Source organism: Neodiprion lecontei, chromosome 5 (assembly GCF_021901455.1).
Source record: "Neodiprion lecontei isolate iyNeoLeco1 chromosome 5, iyNeoLeco1.1, whole genome shotgun sequence".
Taxonomy (NCBI): Eukaryota; Metazoa; Arthropoda; class Insecta; order Hymenoptera; family Diprionidae; genus Neodiprion; species Neodiprion lecontei.
Genome location: NC_060264.1, coordinates 34,378,000 through 34,398,593, shown reverse-complemented (window position 1 = coordinate 34,398,593; position 20,594 = coordinate 34,378,000). Strand labels below are relative to the sequence as shown.

The 20,594-nt window shown below is 39.0% G+C and overlaps 4 protein-coding genes across 5 annotated transcripts; 2 read left to right on the top strand and 2 right to left on the bottom strand.

The window, feature by feature from the left end:
• The first annotated feature begins 260 nt into the window (after positions 1-260).
• Positions 261-1,053, top strand: LOC107218566 (prefoldin subunit 2). The gene is made up of 3 exons (XM_015656480.2): positions 261-479; positions 561-684; positions 767-1,053. The coding sequence occupies exons 1-3, from the start codon at positions 331-333 to the stop codon at positions 944-946; spliced, it is 453 nt and encodes a 150-aa protein (XP_015511966.2). The 5' UTR covers positions 261-330; the 3' UTR covers positions 947-1,053.
• Positions 1,054-1,161: 108 nt separating this feature from the next.
• On the bottom strand, positions 1,162-3,426 carry LOC107218565 (GTP:AMP phosphotransferase AK3, mitochondrial). The gene is made up of 4 exons (XM_015656479.2): positions 3,044-3,426; positions 2,269-2,388; positions 1,830-2,002; positions 1,162-1,730 (listed from the first exon to the last, which is right to left on the bottom strand). Exons 1-4 carry the CDS (start codon positions 3,213-3,215, stop codon positions 1,521-1,523), a joined length of 675 nt encoding a protein of 224 aa, XP_015511965.1. The 5' UTR covers positions 3,216-3,426; the 3' UTR covers positions 1,162-1,520.
• An 851-nt stretch (positions 3,427-4,277) lies between these two features.
• LOC107218564 (cysteine protease ATG4D) lies at positions 4,278-8,288 on the bottom strand. Its single transcript, XM_015656478.2, has 6 exons — positions 7,817-8,288; positions 7,041-7,208; positions 6,588-6,938; positions 5,854-6,135; positions 5,349-5,749; positions 4,278-5,271 (listed from the first exon to the last, which is right to left on the bottom strand). The coding sequence occupies exons 1-6, from the start codon at positions 7,851-7,853 to the stop codon at positions 5,086-5,088; spliced, it is 1,425 nt and encodes a 474-aa protein (XP_015511964.1). The 5' UTR covers positions 7,854-8,288; the 3' UTR covers positions 4,278-5,085.
• Positions 8,289-11,949: 3,661 nt separating this feature from the next.
• On the top strand, positions 11,950-20,156 carry LOC107218567 (leucine-rich repeats and immunoglobulin-like domains protein 1). 2 transcript variants are annotated; one of them, XM_015656482.2, is made up of 14 exons: positions 11,950-12,977; positions 14,840-14,911; positions 15,024-15,167; positions 15,372-15,509; positions 15,603-15,743; positions 15,826-16,113; positions 16,318-16,461; positions 16,572-16,810; positions 16,905-17,051; positions 17,150-17,464; positions 17,571-17,852; positions 17,966-18,241; positions 18,369-18,659; positions 18,778-20,156. In XM_015656482.2, exons 1-14 carry the CDS (start codon positions 12,727-12,729, stop codon positions 18,945-18,947), a joined length of 2,898 nt encoding a protein of 965 aa, XP_015511968.2. In that variant the 5' UTR covers positions 11,950-12,726; the 3' UTR covers positions 18,948-20,156. The 2 variants fall into 2 exon arrangements, with proteins under 2 accessions (XP_015511968.2, XP_046595789.1); XM_046739833.1 differs by lacking the exon at positions 17,966-18,241.
• The last annotated feature ends 438 nt before the right edge of the window (positions 20,157-20,594 follow it).

The following is a 20,594-nucleotide window of genomic DNA, read 5'->3' as shown; positions in this document are numbered from 1 at the left end:
ACGTCATTTACATTTAACTACAATTGTGTGACGTCACGTGGGAGCTTATTACGTGATTTTGTTACTGCGCATCTCTGTTTATAGCACTCCTTACATAACTCGCACCATAGTTCCAATTGCCATCAAAGAATCACGCATGCGCCAGACAATCGGACAGTATCAGTTGAAGTCAAGTTCAAATGGTAAGCGAGAAATCTTAGATATCGATGTGTCGTGAAAAAGTCGTTGCTTCAACCGAGAGGGGTCGTCCGCACCGTGATCCTCCATTATTATTTGAAGCGTTCAGAGAGCTGAGTAACGCTGAAAAATCGCGTGAACGAATCTCCAAATATGGCGAGTGACAAGAAAGCTGGAAAATCCTCGATCAGAGGTGGAAAATCCAACGAAGAAATATTCGCCGGTTTTCAAACTCTGCGTAACGAGCAGAGGGTGATGGCGAATAAGCTGTCAGAAATGGAAATTGAGATGAACGAGCATAAGTACGAGTCAACTATTTTTGACATAACCTAATAAACGCAGATTTATTCCCTGAATATTAATTCGACAGAGCATTATTTCAGGATCGTTATCGACACTTTGAAAAATGTCGATCCCTCCCGAAAATGCTACAGAATGATCGGCGGCATTTTGTGTGAACGTACAGTCCAGGAAATCACGCCAACGTTAATATCCAACAAAGAGCAGGTTAGGTCGCCACCGCGTAGCGATAAAAGACATTGGATAAAGGAAAAATAATAGCTTTACTGAAATTCCTTGTATTTTTCAGTTAGCCAAAGTGATAGATACACTGAACGAGCAGCTCGCAAAGAAGGGGCATGAAATAAACGAGTATAAAGAAAAACACAACATCAGAATTCGTGGTCAGGATGAACTGCAACAACCGGAAGAAGATGACTCGAAACAAGCCAAGAGAAATGCAATAGTTGTTAACCCAATCGAAGTCTGATGCTAATAATTATATTCTGATCTTAACATAACTTCCCATACTGTTCTTTTCTGAACTCAACGTGTATTATTATTTTTTATTGGATATAAAGAAAGAGAAAAATCTAATTCAGACGTTTGCTAACGAGTTTATCAAATTAATTTGTGGGTTCTTTTCCAAATATTTTTATGTTACCGTTCGGTTGTATTTGGAAACCCAAATTACACATTTCAAAATATTGTCCAGCACTTTTAATTGCGTAATTTTCATAATCTATACAATGTACATAATAACATGAGAGACAGTGAAAATTTTTACATAGTATTACAGGCTAGCTGAGACGTGTAGCATTGAAGTCTGAAGTATTATTTGTCATATTTTTGTGGATAGGTTTTATACTTTTATACTCAATTAGTTTCCCTAAATTTTGATATGTTGAGTGCAAACAGATGATAATTACTACAAAAAAATTGACACCATAAACATAAAAGCTATAGCAAATATGAATTTGATCAATTGAATTCGCCTATCTAATACCTCGTACGATTAATAAATTAATATAAAACACCTCTGGCAGATAAAAAAAAAAAAGTCATCAAGATGTAAATTTTGCTACGTAGTCCTTTATGCTCGGCCACATTTCGTCTGTAGTACTTCCATGAAAATCACTAAGGATCCCCGTTTTCCTATAATACTCAATAACTGGTTCAGTATTTTTAGCGTAATCGTTTAACCGTCGTTCTACAACTTCCCGCTTGTCGTCCGGTCTCTGTACCAACGGTTCTCCAGTTACGTCATCTTTTCCCTGTAGGGCAGAAAGAAAAAAAATGGCGGGAAATTGAAACAGAATACGGTAACAATTGAAGTGTTCGATCGGCAATCATCGTTATTTGATAATACTCACCGACACTTTTGGTTCGTTGAAACCGATATTATAAACTCTTCCGCTAGGTAAGTGAACCCACCGACCCTCCACCCTCTTTAATATAACATCATGAGGTACGACGAGATTGATGACTATATTCACAGGATATAGTTGTTGTAATCGTTCTGCTTGGGCCACCGTTCGTGGGAAACCTGTGCCAAGTCTTGACTTAGATAATAATATATCATTGGCGTTATTGCGAAGGGTAAAGCTCAACGTCGCGACGATAGTCTACAACTTGGCCCCGCGCACTGACGCGCTACTTCCCAGCGAAAATCGGAGCCAAAAAACGGCGAAAAGAGGTCCAAATGGCTTTAAATTTTTGAAAATGCGTCTCATGGCCTTCGAAGATGTCTTTCAGAAGACAAAATTTGTCGCATTGGTCATGTTTTTGCAGCCTTTTGGTTGATATACTCACCGTCCAGTAACCAATTTTTTTTATCCAGACTTTCGACTTCTTTACCGATCAGGACAATCATGGTTTCATCCGGTACGAGATCACCTTTGCTTAAGTATTTACTTACTTCCAAACCCAATTCTAGAAAAGATCATAATAATCATGGTGTATCACCAAATACGTATTTTGGGATGAATGACGAATCCGCGCGAAAGTGATCTGGTGTTAATCATCGCCGCAAATACAATACCAATTCGTTTCCTTTTTATGGGTTCTTATTTACAATTAGGTATACTCATAATTATATATAGTTTCACCACAGTTACGACAAGAATATTTTGGTAACTGGTATTAGTGTACAATGGTAAGTCTGATTATTGTTACGTAATATAAGGAAACAGAAAAATAGTATTGTAAGGTAGGGGCATTCATAGGTATATATATTTTCACGAACGCTGAGTGATGCAATCTGTGACGAAACTTGTGACAGTTATCGACATCTTCAACAATAATGTTTTGATATGTTCGTTACTCTTATTTATCAGCGCTTATCGTAAAAGTTCGATAATTCTAAATAATGAATGCGCTTATGTAAGTAAAACAAATAGTATATGTATGGGATATGTATGTATGTTTGGATGCGTAATGGTTCAAAGAGCAATTAACGATGGAAAACAACGTTGAATAGACTGTTCTACAGGAAAAATCGTTCTCTTCCTTTTTCTTGTCGCGTTTTACTGTGGGTGAATTTTTATTTATTGATTGATATTATTGTTTGTTTCCATATATTCAATACCCGTCTTCTGCATAATGTGTCGCCGCAAAATATCCCCGCTCGAAACGTGGGTGACGTCGAAACTTTTCACGATGCGAGATGATACCGTGCCCTTTCCGGAGGCCGGGGCCCCAAGAATGACGGCCCTGAAGGCTGCACCAATAGCCCTTCGAGCTGTCGTGGCTGACGTCATCCTTCTCTGCCGCTCGATGGTTAGCCTTGAATCGTCACCGAAATTGCAACAGTTGCTCTGATGCGCCGACCAGTCTCAATGCGCTTACTGACGAAGCGCAGCAGTCTTACTACAAGGTTCTACGAATGATTGCTAGTACGTTATCATTAGGATATGTAACACGTTCAAGCGACCCTTGATCCATGGTAGTGGCAGTCAGCAAACTGCGCGCTCGTATCTCCCCCGCAACCGATGAGGTATACACGCGCTGTGCGTAACTATGTGCGCGAAGCTTGAACTCACGTGGTTCGGACACGCACGTGGTTGAGCGACGGTGCTCGCAAGCAATCAGAGCAGCGTGGGCTAGGCCCAAGGCTAAGTGGAGGGGATAGAGAACGGTTCCTGCGATCTGATTGGTGCGCCGTGCTCATTCTTCAATAGCCTCGCTTAGGGGATAGTCGGATTTGAGGTTACGTCAGGGTTTATCTATTATAGATCATCAGTACGTCAGGGTTTGTTATCGGGGTAGGCGTAGGGTAAGGGGTTGGAAAATGAGACGAACTTTTGCGTAACTTGTACATATGGTATTTATTTCCTCAAAGGCATAACATTTGCCTGGAATTAATAGGTTCCGAATCCATTTTAAATAGTTCGTTCGTGCAACGGTATTACTTAGCTAATTGGTACTATTTATATAGCAATTTAACTAGAAAATGAATTCATGTAGGTATAAAGTTCGGATAGCGAAATGTCGAGTATCTATGTGAATATCTACTAGGCACGGGCAAATGATTGAAATGTCAACGGATTACCCGAAATTTTTTGGTTTCTAAAGTATAACTGGGTATACAAGAGTCTAACAGGGATTATGGGACTAGGTTCAGGTGTAGAGTCTAATTCGGGATCAGCGCAGACTGGTCTAATAAACAAGAACCCGGACTTGCAATACTAACTGTTCGGGTACAATGCTCTGCAGTCCCATTTGTATACAAATGGTTAAAAGGCGGAAGGTAGGTTTGTCGTGATCCAATCGTGACACAGTCGTCCTACTGCATCAACCTGATAATTATATTCTTGTTTCGCTTTTCCGTGCTTGTTGTACGCATGGGATAGCAGTTTTATTCCGAACAAGACAAGATATTCGTGCTTTGTATACCTTATGGCAGTGGGTACTTATTATTTGATTCACTGACAATGAAGGCAGGGGGAAGAGATTCAAGAAAAATAATGAACACGTTGGGTATGTATAACCCACGCTATTGGAATAATAAAGATTTTGCTTAAACATGCCTAAGCTACAGGTGTAAATAAATAAATAAATAATTTAAATCCTCTTACATTTTACGATACACATATTACTGTGCCTAGCACAAACTGCCAACGGTGCTGAACGCGTAAATCATTCATATGAAAAGAAAGAGATCCGTCAACCTATATATGTGTGTGTATATATATATATATATATATATATATATATATACACGTAAACATAATTTATTTACGCCATAGTAAAATACGTGTATACTGTTTTCGATTTTTTTTTTTATCACATAAAATCATAATATTATAGGTTACTAAAACCTGGTGAATTGTTACGTGTTTGACTAACTAAAGAGAAGGAAAAGATGTTAATTCATAAAACGCGTTCAAATTGTCAGTTGAATGTGCTAGTGCATAATTAAGTGAGTGTGAATTAATAAGTAATAGTAAGTCTTGAGTCATAGGAATATCGCGGCATTATCATCAGGTGCTTACCTAACATTTTTTTAAGTACTTTTTTTTAAGTAAATATATATCCTTTACATACATATCTATATATATGTTATATAGATATGTATGATATATGTTTATGGTTGTTTTCACAATTTTCTCTAAGTGTACTTAATTTACTCTACCATTCGCACAACTCGAATTCTTCACACTCGTAATGACTGTCATCATCCTCGATCTTAGTGGACTCCTCGGACGATGACAAAACACTTTTTCTATTCTCCATACTGCGTTGAACGTCAGCGCCACTGCCTTCGCTGAAGAGGAACATTGGATACTCAACTTTCTGGTTGGGTGGTATCAAAAACTAGAATCACAAAAATCAGGACCAATATTTTTATCTGGTTTATCACATGCCTTGTGATCAGGGTCAAGTCTACTTACGGGCGTTACTACTGTCACAAAACTATCGAATGCAGCTTTGTCGCGAAAATAAAATCCCACACAACAGCTGGGGTCCATTTTTGACAGAAGCATCTTTCGTGGCGAAGTGCAGTGAAAACTTTCCAATGAGAAATTTCGCCTCCACACATCAACCGTTTCTTGACAGTAATGTGGATCTAGATGGATCAGCTTGTCTTCCTGGTAACCGATGAAGTAAAGAGAGTGACGCGGACGTCCCCCAATCACCCCTATGCAGTCTTCCAAACTGAGAAGAGCTGTAAGACATGGTGCGTATCCGGGATTCAACTTATCCATGCCTAGTCTTAGAGGAACCAACAGTACTAGAGACCTCCAACTCCCATCGGGTTTCTGGCACACCTTTGCTACATCATCCATGTATACTACAAGGAGAATAAATTAAAAGCTAGTCGAGTCACAGACTTCACAGTATTTCCAGAATCTTGAATGATTCGAAAACTATTGGACATCCACTAACGCTACCTACCGGCACAATCCTGTGCAACATATACTGCAAGCTGATCAAATTCAACATGGCAAATCGCAGCACGTTCGACAGCCTGTTTGAGAAGATGAGCTACTGACGATGGACCGTACCAATCTCCAGCCTTTTTTCCAGCAGCTGTACCTAAAGAGACCAAAGCGTGTATGGAGAGTGGGGACAGTGGGGCTGGCTGATCCCCAAACCATTTGATGATCATTCTGTGCTGCGAATCTTCATGGAATTGCTGGACTGAATCAATGGACCCATCAGGTCGCCACCTCCATTCTATGCACAGTAACCTTGTCTATTAATAGAAAATATTTTACATCTGTATTGCAGTTTGAAGTCTAGCTGTTGCTTGATATTGCTTGTACTACTGCAGAAAGCTATGCTGTGAGCAATAATCAGTAGTTTTGGGTCAAGAGTTCTGTAATTGTTACTATTCTTCCAAAACTATCATATTTGGTGATATATTAGAATATGTTTGGTGTTCGAAAGACTCCAGCGACTTGCAATGTTATTATATTTTTAAAATATTTATTAAATCTGCAAAGAACAAAACATTTCCCATGTTTAAGAGTTGTGATGAATTTTTACGTTGGAAATCTGAGATAGCTTACTTCTTGATTCTCTAGAAAAACAATCGTTGACATTTTTTTGTCTAAATGTCCTTTAAACTCTGGCAGTTATCAAAAGATTACACAGTAAGATTTTTGTTTTCTTTCAGAAGTACTTGCCTCTGCCAAGAAAGTGACAGACTAGCGCTTGGGCTAACATCATTTGTCCACTTCTAAGCATACATCCCCAGCCACAATCTGTTGTAAAGTTAGAACCATTCAAGATGGGAAATTCCCGTCGATAAGTCAGCCACAAACGGGACGTGAAGTCCTTTCGAAAACCATCCATTCCTTGTTCTAAAGTACAGGCATCTTTTGCCAGTGACACATTGCTACCGGTTCCCATATCCAACCCTACAGCTTCAACTGCCCGTTCAGGAGAATCTTCATTTTGTCTTTTGTGGTAACAGGATCCAAGAAGAAAGACAGGAGACTCTTTCGAGAAGTTAGTTTTTATCTTGATGCTCCACCCTTGCAGTATTTCAAATACAGTGATTAATTTAAAGTTTCATTTTCCATATTGTTTGCAATAACTTTTCACACTCAGATTATAAGAAAAGTGTCTGCAATTACCGTATTTCACATTATTCCACATCGACATTAGCTTCTTCTTCATTTTGCCATCAACCTCGGCACCATTGCTCGAGTCGTCGACCGATATTTGTGATATTTTTTGCGATGATACGGTATGACCGGGAGTAACAAACCCAGTGAACCATCCTGCTCCCCCACTGAATGCACCTGCAGATTAATTATTATTTCTTAAGGACCGTGTTAACAATTTTTAATCTTTTATGAACAGTTATCATTACGTAAAGCACCAATAATTTTTGATAAGTGGCAATAACATTTTTTTGTTTTAAACTAAGAACAAAGTGTCCATTATGTACCGATAAGAAATCAACTCATTTGTATCAACGAATTGATCCTTATATCATTTTCATTTGTACAAAAAAAATGACAGCTGTAGTAAACGTGAACTGACACATGTCTTATAGATTACGATGAGATAACAATAGCGTTAATATGGCAACTTGTGTTTCGACATGCGAATTTAAAAATATCATCATTATGATTGGTTCGTCGATTTTTCGTTTTTGTTTTAAGATACTATTGTGTTTTTTCGCCAGATTCAATGAAGCGTGCAATGAGAACAAAACTGAGCTATTTCTACGTCTCGCGTAGATTGGCGAAGCTATTTAGACCGGAACCATTTGACGAAATATACCTAGCCAGGCATACCGTGTACGTATGTACTAATATATGGATAAACATGGGTGTGATTTTATTTGCAATAACGTGTTAATTAGGGATGAAGGATATTTCATTTTATTTAATTTTTTTCTTACCTAACCTCTCGCGCGAGGATTGAAGTTGCCCGTTCATAACCGATTAAACTGCGGTACCAATGTCTAGAGTTTTATTAATCGTAGGCTATTATAACAAACTACATTTTCGAACGCGTAACACCAAGCTGAACAATCATACGTTTATTTAACTTGACGCAGCACTTAATCACCGTGTTTCCCACTTTTCAAGCTTGTCGAAATCGAACCGCCACTCGCCGCCGAACCCACTGAAGGCGTTATATTTAACCGCCGTGCATCATATCCGTGCTGTGCATTCTCATGGCATTCTCCCACTGATCTCTATACCACGGTCTTACATACAGGTCTTGCAACGAACGTGGTGGGGGGTCGTCAGTTCACGACCCAAACAAAAGTACAACTTATGGCCACAAGAGCAGCGCTACGAGTTATTCATAAGCTTATTATTATTATTTGGCGGAACCCTACCAATCTTTTTGATACTCATACACAGATAACCTTACGTTGTTATGTCACTCATATGTCTATGAATAACTGACAGTGTCGCGTAGTGGCCAGTAGTAGCAAAAAAAATTTGGCCAATAACGCGGCTACCCCCACCACTCAAATTTCGGTTCGTTGCAAGACCTGTATGTAAGACCGTGCTCTATACAAACTGGATAGTGATCAGGTACCCTATCTCGCAGTACTGAGTGAAACCAGTGAGTGAAACCAACCCCCTGACACTCACCACTGCTCGTATACTAGAAAATTGTACGCGTCTTGTCCCCGTTTTTTAGTTCCTCTACGTGGCGCTAGTAGACTTCTGACACGCTCGCTGCCCTCGCTGACCGCGCGCAAGCTCGTCAGGTAACTAGTAGCGCCACTAGTGGTGGAAATTGGCGGCAGAATCGAGGGACATTTTGCGAACCACTTTTAGCAGCGTGTGTCAGGGGGCTGAGTGAAACCACTAGAAGATAGGCAGGGGATTTGGGAGGACGGAGGAACGAAGCAAACTTGTGACAAATTCTCCGCGGGAAATTTAATTGGGTGCAGGGTTTGAGGCTTGGGCTATTGATAAATCGAATATAATGTATGCCATGAACGTCTCTATTTTATCAGCATTTCGTTCTTTGTGGACTATTTCTACCCTAAAATGGAAAAAAGACGTTTTTGAGAAGAGGCGTATATTTCAGCTATTACGTATACCTACCACAAGTCGAATGTTACGATTTGCCCATATTCATTCGTATATGATGTCCCTATGCGATGAGATAGATTCCCTACAAAACAATGTATGTCACTGACACCGGGCTGTCGCGTATAAATTTCTATTGCCCGCGGAAAATTTGGGGTCAAAGAAGTTGCAAATGGCGCTGCTCAATTGGTTTTACTATGTCGATGGTTTTACTCAGCAGCCCTAGTCCACTATCCAGTTGGTATAGAGAACAGTGGGATCTCGCGATCACATGAGAAAACCTCTTGGTCAATGTTTCGTGTAGAGTGCAGCACTGCTCAGTCCGGCCGCATTTCCCGCGTTATATTTCAATTTTGGTAACTTGGGCCTTAACAAGTTACGGGCGCATTCGGTTTCATTCTGACGGCCGTTGATATTATATTACACTTTCAACAGCTTAGTCAGCGCGATAGTGAATACATGTGTTGCATCGTCGCAATGCGCAAATTCTTATTAGTAAACCTTTTTTTTTCTAGTAAAATAAAAAAAGAAACCGGCCAATTATTAATAAATCAATGATCAATACCAGTAGGTAGGATGGTAACGTTATATGTATTGTTATCTCTTACGGGCGCAATACATGAAACGAATATTTTATTATTGTTACACTTGCGTTGCAGTAATACTAGTCAAATACAAAGCAATGAAGAAAGCCTTATCGGTGTTTCGAGGGCAATAATAATAATAGCAGCAGACCGCAGGTGCGAGTTTTGTGGTGCTTAGGCATAGCTAATTGACAAACCGCCGGTAGTAGTGCATTGTCCGTCGAGTCCGACGAGGGTACATTTGTGAGCCACGGATTAGACCCGGTCCGCTTATAGTCGTATATTTTCTGAGCTGAGTCGCAAGGACACATTGAGCGACGCAGTTTCAAGTTTATAAATGCACCGGTCGCAATTTCGATTAGAATATCATTCCTAAACTGCTTATGTTTTCTACATTTTTCTACATTAGATTGCAAAAATAGAGATGAACGCGCACTTAGTGCATTCTGAACGAATGAATAGCATAAATAGTCATCGTTTATACATTCGACTATTTCATCAGCGGATGGAATATACCTATGACACTTATTATAAAGACGAAAATTTGTCCATCCATTCCACGAATACAGTGAGTTCGGAATATGAACTAATGTATCAAGATTATTTCGCCAATTAGAAAATTTTTACAGGACTATTCTTACTGCTGGGTAAAATGCTTCAATAGATCCATTTTAAATGAAAAATGGATAATGCTTTCAAAAGCATAATTTTTACGGGTAAATGTAAATGGTTACTTAATGGGTTGAGAACACTTAAAATGTTAAATGCAAAATGCCATTTATATTTTAAATGCCTATTTTAAATGAAATCATTTCAAATATTACTCAACAGTGGCTATTCTACGCTATGCTTTAGACGGCCACGGTCTTCTTGTAATGGGCTACATATCGCAGAGCAATTCTGTAGATTGTACAAAATCACCAAGTACATATTTAAATGTAAAAATACGTAAAACCGTGAGATGAGTTTAGAATTGAGACTGATTATTTCAAGGTGACTATTTGTATAATGTATACATCTGTGTACATAAGGTAGAGACCTAACGAGTTTAATACTCGAATTTTTGTAATTTTGGGTGAATTGCATTCCAACTAGCATTTTATTTTTTATATTCAAACGTTTTTTATTTCGAAGGAACACGTGTTCAAATAAAAAGAGAACAAGTATGTACATCATTTCCAAGAGCTACGGTAATATTTTATACGGCAACAATAGGTGGCCCCTCGATTTGGCCTCGACGAACGATTCCAACTCTGGCTGGCTCGACGCACGGTCTCGGTGTGCTGGGTAGACTGGAAAGGCGTTTTAAGGTTTAGCGCTTTATAAGTCGATGTTCCAAGACTCGCTCCGCTCGTTCTTTCTTTTCGTCTTCCTCTTTGTTGCGCCTACGAGAAAAGATGCTGGTGCATTGAGGCGATAAAACCCTCGAGGGAGGGGAATCCTGGCCGGGTCCAGCGGCTTTATTCCTTGCCCGGTTTGCCCGTGAATGCCTACTTCCATTTCGGTATAATAGAGAATGGTTGCGGCACCTACCACCTACGTATGGCAGCCGCAGCCCGCACATCCAGCATCGCGGTGTGCGTGGAGCAGAGCCCCCGCTGTTCGCCTACTCCTTTGATTGTGAGTCGGGCCGGGTTTTCTACCTGTTCTGATGGTGGTAGTGGCCGTCCATGAGCAGTTCAGACTCGGACGTCGTCGCCGACGATCATGGACCGTGTCCGCACAACCGCCAAGAGGCTGATCTACCACTGGCTTTCCTTCGGATATTCGTTACTCTCGTTTTGAGTATTGGTCGTGTCCGTTTACCGGTACTGGAAGTAACGCCGTCATTCGCAAAGTATATTTCAATTCCGGCCAGTGTCAAGTAACACGCTATCAGGATCGGCGGTCGTAACTATAATCAAATTATCTACAGAGGTGTGCGGTGCCAGTCTGCGGTTATTGGATGCGGATACACTCGTCGTTCCTGGCTTAGAGCCTGTGTGCTGTCCGTGAGGCGTGAATCTCTTATCCCCACCCTTGTTTTGTCACGCAACGGTGCCCAAAGCCCGCCTGCAATGGCGCATTCAACATCAACTTTGCTGTAGCGTTAATTCGTTCTTCACCTGCCTGCGGTACACGATGTAAACTAAAATCTACGGATTCAACTGTTGCAATTTCTTCTTCAAATCTAAACAAAATTGATAAACGAAACAAAAGAAGGCATGCACCAAGAAATAATAATCATAACCACAACAATATATCGTCGAATTGAAATTAGTGGATGAGACTTTGCGAAAAAAAAAACAAACGCGTATGAATTTCTCAGCTGAAACAGTTGTAAATCAATACCTTCGGCATTTCTAGATTGTAGCGGTCAAGAATAATAATAATAATCATCGTTCGAACTTCAATCTCCATAATTCATAGTGTTCAAGTTGTGTAGAATAGTGTTGAGGTAAAAAAAACTTCAACTCCCACGGTTACGTCTATGCTCTACAATTCAACCAGCACCTGAAAGTCCAAGACGGCCAAAAGTGTCGTTTTCTGCGTCTGCGCAATCGACTCGACGACAGCGCCGCGGCTCGCGACTTATTGTTAGCGGGGTGAACAGGTACTAAGCAGTGACTGTGCCGAGTAATGGATGTGTAAAGGGCAGCATCAGCATCAGCGGCGGCGGCGGCGGTAGTCGTCGGTTGGTAGAGCTCAAAATACGGGCGTCGTTATGGTGTCGACGATAGTGCGTGGGTCGTCGTCGTCGTCTTCGTTATTGTTGTGGTGGTGATTGCGAGGAATGTTTTTTCCTACGAAGAATCAATAAACCAGCACCGCGCGTAGTGGCTGTTCACACGTTGTTTCAGTAACTCGCAGATTGCCATTATCGTTTGCGATATTTCGATGATATGCTGCTGAATCGACGGCCGCCTCGCAGCACCAGAAGCAGAAGCAGAAGTAGCAGCCGCCGCTTATCGCTATGGGGTATCGCCTACGGTCCTAGTGGTATATACAGCAATACGTCCGGCGGTTAGCAAGTAGTATTTTCTATTCGTTGTGTAACCGATATACAACGACGACGTAGCCGAAAGTGCAAGAGAGAGAAAGAGAGATAGATAGAGAGAGAGAGAGAGAGAGAGAGAGACGGGCAGACATCTCGGAAGGCACGCGATACGCGCAGACGAAGACGTCTTATCATGTCAGAATCGAGCGAGGTGAGCTCGGCTCGAAGGTGGAAGAGAAGGAGATACGTAATTTTCATTACCCAGCTCGTCCTGTTGTTTTGCGCCGATGACACTCGCGCCAAACCTATGCAGGATTCGAGTATATTGAACAAATTGGACTTCCAGTGCCCCAGGGAATGTAATTGCCTGGGAAATGTCGTTAACTGCAACGGATTGCAGCTCATCGATGCACCCAACAACTTACCACCATGGATCGAGGATCTGTAAGTGATTGTTGTTTGAGTTGAACGAAAGATGATTAACGAGTAAATAAACAAAATGCTTTCTTTATTGGCCGATTGTTAGTGTTTTCGAGCAGCTACGCGATTATGTTCTTTATAGGTTTTCTTTTTCCCTATAGTATGCGTGCCCCTATAACTCTGGAACTGTATGTACCAGCGTCTATCTGACCGTGGGTTTAAATTGAACTATCAGAAATTAAACTGGATATTATTATATTAATCCAGACGGAACGAGGGGTCGTTCTCTGTAAGTGGACAGATTGATTGAATCCTCTTACGGTTTGGTCAAAGGAGGGTCGCTCCTGTGCGTGTCGTGCAGTAATATCTATCGTCTCGTGCATATGCGTCTGTATATATTTATATATAAACACATGATAAGAGGACCGAAAGTTTCTCAGTGGCGACAGAGAAGAATTGTTTTTATTAATCTTAAATGACAATAAGAGGATATGATTATTTGCTTCCGGAGTAGGAACATTACAGTTTGGAGGACAAGGAATTATCAAGGAACCTTAAATTATCAGTCCGATTGATATTCTGTTAGCTTATTTGTAACGATGAATGTCTTGATCACAAATTTGTGAGCTGCGCATTAGCGAGAAGTTTTATCTATATAATTCGGCCCGTATATTTCTGATAGAAGCTGTCCAATAGTTGATAAAAGCACTTGTGTTGATTACAGAGATCTCTGATTAAACACTATCATAGGTATGGCATGCTGTACCGATAGAGAAAAGTTACAAACAGGTCAATCAAACAACTGACATTTGATATTTCAAAAGTAAACTTGTCAGTTATTCAACCCGCGATGATGCGATAGACTATAGTGTATTATGAATGTGGAAAATAATTTACCCAGCAGCCAATTATCATTCGACACATAGACTATACATAAACAATCCATCACGTATATTTTGAATAATTTTACTTGTTTCGTTCTAAATTGTTTTTTCTGCCATGTGAAACGATATTGCGAAAGCCAGATACGAGCTGTTTTGTATCTACCATTGTTCTGAGCTGTAATCTCTGCAAGAATACAGTTATCAAATGTTTATTATTCTCTGTCGGTTGAAATTCGAAACTACATGTTGCGAGTATTGTTGTTATCAGAAAAAAAGGGGGAAAACTAACAGAGTTATGCGTGATAGTAATTGACCCCCAAATATTCGTTAGATTGAAATATTTTTGCAATGTGTTTTCAGTTAGTTATTTAAAGATCACACTATTAAAGTCTCTGTAAAACTGCAAAATGCTTGAAAAATTTCAATTTATTAGTACACTCTACCCTTTGTATACATATCGTGACCTTTATAACATATTCGTAGAAAAAATAGATTTTCAGTTTGAAAAACTTGTAAAAATATTCCAAAGTTGTAAAAACCTTTCGCAATTACGCTGTTGCCGTTCGTTGTCCAAAGAAATATGAAACAAACAAGTAGGCATGCTTAATTTTACCAGAAAATATTTAACCTTGTATACACGCGTTTTTAATATTCTCTCTTGGAGTTAACGCCAAATGATGAAATATTTTCATTACGATTCTCCTAATCAGTACTTACGTGACTGTGATGGTAAGGCGTGTTTAATCAGCTGTGGGACATTCCCGGCATTAAGAATTGTGCAAATTTTTTTTCATTGGCAATAAAGAGTAGGATCATTAATAGTAGTAATGTTAAATTAATTAACAAGACTCTTATGTTACCTCGTTGTTATTGCACTGCGAATCATTTTACTCTGCTGTACAATGTATACAGATTTCCTCTTATGTACTTTTCTGTTCAATTTATTGCGATAAATTTGCATCATGGAATTGTTATTTAAGAAGAACATTTCAATACTTACAGAGAGTTGAAGAAAAATAACTTTTCAAGACTGGAATCCAACGCTCTTATTCATCTCACCAAGCTCAGGGTTTTGTGAGTAGTAATTGAATTAATAAAATTGTCTGCAGTAATAATCATTTTACCAAATTAATGAATTTATCATCAAATCGCCACTAAATTCACCTAATTTCTGCAACTATTTCAGAGATATAAGTGAAAATCGATTAAGCGACGATGTGAGCGAAGCACTGAATAGCTTGACTCAATTAAGAGCACTGAAAATCAACAAAAATCAATTGACGACCTTACCCAATCTTTACTCACTCAAAAATTTGACCCATCTTTCAATGTAAGTAAATTTCTTCAGGCATAGCAAATTTTTGTTTGACATTTATCGCTTCCAAATATTAAGGTAGCTTACGATACGAAAGAAATCTCGGGCAAAATTATTTTGACTTCTAGATGAAAACATCGAGTGATAAGTGTCACATGTGAACCAATCTTAAGATTTGTATTTTTCAAATCAAATTCAATCATCAACTTTTTATCACAGGACGCACAATCTCGTTCGGTCCATAGATGGACAGACCTTAGTAAACTTGCCGAGACTTCAGTTCTTGGACCTCAGCAGCAACCATGTACCTGTTCTCCAGAGAGAGTCTTTCCTAGCTCCAAATTCCCTTACATACTTGTACGTATTCGTTCATAATTTATTACACATTTACTGATTTTTCATTATGAATTAATGATGCATGTAATTTTACTTTATCGACTTACTTTTCAGAAATTTGAACTCAAACAAAATTCGTGTAATAGAAAATGGGAGTTTGGACAATCTTACATCTCTGAAGGAATTGCGATTGAATAAAAATCGCCTGACCCATCTAAAAGATTTGTTCACAAACCTTGCTGAGCTGAGAATATTGTAAGTATTTTTTCGTTTGTTTTAACCATCTTTCATCGATACATTTTCACAGATGATGAAATGTTTGTCTTTCGATTTTTAGGGAATTGAATAGGAATGAGTTGGAACAAATTCAGGGATTGAGTTTTAAGAATTTGACGAGTTTGGAGCAGCTGAAATTGAAAAGGAATAAAATTAGGTCTCTGGACACGGGTGCGATTGTCAGTCTGAACAATTTGTCTGTATTACAACTCGATCACAACTTGTTGACAGTTGTAATGAACGGTGGATTGTTCGGACTCTCGAAGCTCCACACGCTCACCATTTCGCACAATAAAATAGATGCGATTAAATCTCAGGCGTGGGAATGTTGCCAGAATATCACCGAGCTGTTAGTATTCACCCTTTTATATATTTAGGAATAAAAGTCACACAGCAAAGTTCTTTAATGTTCTAATATTTTTCTGCGATTGTTGAATGGCCCGCTTAACAAACTTGAAAAAAGTGTGCTACTTTGTTCTTTGCTGTAGGTGAACGCAAATATAAATATATGAATATACTGTATTGGAATAAGTGTCTAATTTACCACTTTCAGTGACTTGTCGCACAACGAACTGGTATCGATTGATCAAGGAACCTTCCAGTTCTTGGGTAAACTTGAACAACTTAAATTGGATCATAATAAAATCACTTTCATCGCAGATGGTGCTTTCAACAATACACCAAACCTAAGGATACTGTAAGCAGTTATATCGATCCCAAAGCTTTTCACGACTGTGGTTGAAAGCAGTTTACTTGACTGCTATTTCACAGTGATGATTTCCACTTATTTTCATTTTGTGTTTACAGCGAGCTTAACGAAAACAAGATATCTTACATGGTGGAAGATATTAACGGGGCTTTCGCACCGTTGATAAATTTGGAGAAACTGGGACTTGCTTTAAATCGCATCAAATCTATAAACAAGAACTCTTTTGTCGGTTTGATGAGACTCATAGAGTTGGATTTGAATGGGAACAACATAACAAGCATTGCGGAGAACGCACTTATTTCTATGCCAAATTTGTCTAGATTAAGAATGAAGTCTGGTTAGCAATTTGATGATAATACTTTTAGTTTTATTCTGATTTCCCAATTTTCGGTTTCATTTTATTGATAAAAAAATAAAAAAATTCATTACAGACACTTTACTTTGTGACTGCGGACTCCAGTGGCTGAGCATTTGGTTACGCAGCCACAAGTACAGCGAGGCAAGAGTTCGGTGTGGGTATCCCAGCGCGTTGAAAGGAACGCTGTTGACTGAACTTCATCGCACAAATTTTACTTGCGGTAGGTGTAAACATAAAAAAATTAAGATAAATAAAATAGTTGATTCGTTTAGAAAAATTTACAGACGTTAATAAGGAAATTTTTGGTAAATATTTCAGACGAGCATCCAAAGCCACTGATTATTGGCGAACCAAAAACTCAAATGAGCATAAAAGGAGATAACGTGACGCTGTATTGCCGTGCTACCAGCACTGCGAACACTCCACTTCGATTTACATGGAAGCACGACAACGCTGAGATGCAAAATTTCGATATCAAAGTTGACACTGATTCTCTGGAGCGTGGGATAACAGAAGCTTTGTCAAGCTTGTATTTGACGAATGTAACTCATGCGGATGCAGGAAGGTATCAATGTATGGTCAGCAATGATTATGGGACAACGTACTCAGCTAAGGCTAAAATAAGCGTCCTTGGTGAGTGTTACTCCTTCACCGAAGACGTCGTCTAACACTATTATCTCTTTCTTCGGTTCTGATCGCAGTTTTATTATATGTTGTGTTAAATTTTTGCCCCACACAGTGTATCCGTCATTTACGAAAAATCCGCAAGATATGCAAGTGCCGGCAGGTCGGACTGCCAAGTTGGTTTGCGCAGCGAAAGGTCAACCGACCCCACAGATAGCCTGGCAGAAAGACGGCGGGAACGATTTTCCGGCTGCTAGAGAAAGGCGGATGTACATGATGCCGTCGGACGATGAATTGTTCATAGTAGACTTCAAAGTCGCCGACACTGGGGTCTATTCTTGTACGGCGCAAAACTTGGCTGGTACCATCGTAGCGAACGCTAGTCTTACCATAAGTGGTAAGTAATTGTCTGTTTGGTATTGCAAAAGAGAACAGATATGCTCGTCGATCAGCGTTAGAGAAGAGAATTGTAAGCATTTAAGAAAAACATCCCTACTTTTTTCATACTAGAAACACCGTCGTTTGTCAAACCAATGGAAAATAAGGAAATAATTGTCGGTGAATCAATCGTTTTGGAGTGTATGGCGAGCGGATATCCTCGGCCAAAATTATTGTGGCGAAAAAATGGTAGCCCTCTGCAGACCACTGAACGTCACTTTTTTACTGCTGAAGATCAGCTCCTTATTATCGTTGATACTATTCCTAGTGACGCTGGTAGTTACGAATGCCAAATGAATAATTCGTTTGGTACAGCTGTCGGCACATCGCATCTTACCATAAACCCAGGTAAATTTGAACCGTGGAAAACTAGGGGTACAACATAAGTGATGGTCTGGCGATAGTCCTACCCTTTTCATAGTTTGCATAGCATTGGTTTCCCTATTATTCATATTATTTTAATTTCTTGTTTCAGTTTCGGGTTCAGTGGTTAACGAAGATGATATGCTGGGGATAATTATCATTACTGTAGTTTGCTGCGCCGTAGGTACTTCAGTCGTTTGGGTCGTTATAATATACCAAACCCGACGACGTCTCAGTATTAATCAGAGTGCCCCGCAACAATTTCAAGTAATTACTACTGCACCAGTACTAGCTGAAGCTCAAACTCATCTCTACCTGGACACCAGTTCCCAACACAGCAAAGACAGTGGTACGGGAGACAGCACTAATCCAAGCAGTGATCAGCTTCAACTATGCCTTCCTGGTTAGTGATTGACTGCCGCAGAAGGAATTGCATGCGTTTCACCCAACATTTATGAGTTTTTGAATTATGTAACGTCTAAAAAAGTGTATTGTCATAATTATCAACCTTTTGTTTCCAGAGGAAATCGTCACTTCCTCTACAAATAATGAGGAGGTGGAAAATATTTGTGGCTCGGATCCTCTTTTGGGTTACACAAATCACGAACGGCTAGAGGAGGAGCAGTCAGAATCAGTAGCGAATGATGAAAATTCTGTGAACATAAAGCCGTATGGTTGGATTCGCGAATGAGATGAAGATGGAGAGGAATAAACATTGGGTTAACAATTGTATAATATTGGCGATAGACGAAGAAAACAGAGAACGTTTAAGTTTAAGGAAATGATGAGGAAGAGAGAAACAATAATGAATAACACATAGTATTTTTGAAACTCCTGCAACGAGTCAGAACAAGATTAGTAATAGTGATTCCTTGCAGATAGTTTTCTTAGTGTAGAGAAAACTTCATAGTAATAGATACACGTAAACAGGCAGGATACATGCAGGCAGCACGCAACAAACAAACACACAGACAGACAGACGCACACAAACACAGAAACATGGCAGCATTACAAACAAATACCACTTAAAACAAGTCAAGTATTGTTGAAGTTTTAATATTAAGACGTGTGATTCAATTAAGCTATTATTATCGAGGATAAACCCTTTCGATGATTGCTCGAATCGATACATGGACGTATTTTGTACGTGAATAATTATACCTATAATCGAGTTCTTTAGCACACCGGTGAGGTACGACATAAGTGGCCTGTACCAAAAGCCCTGCGATATATACAGATGTGAACGTTTAAAAGAAGAAGAAGAAAGGCACAGTCATTAAAAAACCGCGTGCATTGATGACCTTATAATTTGTATATATTAAGAGTTAGAGACGATGGATATTGATTGTATCACTGTGTATTATTGTACGTACAATAAATTACGGGTCTGCGGGTATGATGAAAAAAGTACGTTCAAATTTCGAATAACTATTCAAGGCAAAAGTCGGTATTATAATATGTGCGTAAAATAAAGAGAAGCCTGAGAATATATGATATTTTTGTATGTATTACAGAAACAAAAGAGAAAGAAACAAACAAAACTATTAACAACTTCGTCAGGAAGTATAATACCTGGTAAGTCTGATAATGAAAGTGAAGCCTGAAGCGCCTAAACAAAAAAATTCTTAAATAATAATGTACGTATAGAAAATAAGAATTTTTTTATTCTCAGGCTCTTCAAACTATTTCCGCTTTTCTAATATTTTTGTAGTATCTTATTGTAGCCACCCTTCAACGCAATACCCGCAGATTTCGTAATTGTTAGCAATTTATGGCTATTATAGATTACGAGGATATACGCGTTATCAACCACAAGAGCCATACAGTAAACGAGCCTTTTGTGATAGATATTTATTCTAGAATATGATTTCATTTAGTTATTTATGTATTATTTTGTCAACAAAAAAAAAATTAATTTAAATTTAACGACTATATACCTCTTTATGCGAGAGTGTACTGTATTATTGCACGTTGCATAAATACGAAAATGAGAGAAAAAAAGAAAAACACTCAATAAACAATAAGACGGCAAAGAAGAATTACGTATATTTCGTGGTATTGTCTTCCTGATAATGATTATGATTTATGATTATCATGTGTACGATTATGATGATTATTTTCGTTTATACACGTGTAATTCATGAATCGGTATGCCATTTCTCATTTTTTTTTTTTCATTTTGTTGTCGGTCTTCTCCCATAATGGGTTATCCTGATTTAAACTTACTAAAGAACTTACTAAAAATTTACTTTACACTTCAATTAATTGCTCATTTCTTTTTAAATATAAGTAATAGTCTACAATGTTACACGGCAGTAGTAGGTATGTCTGTCTACGA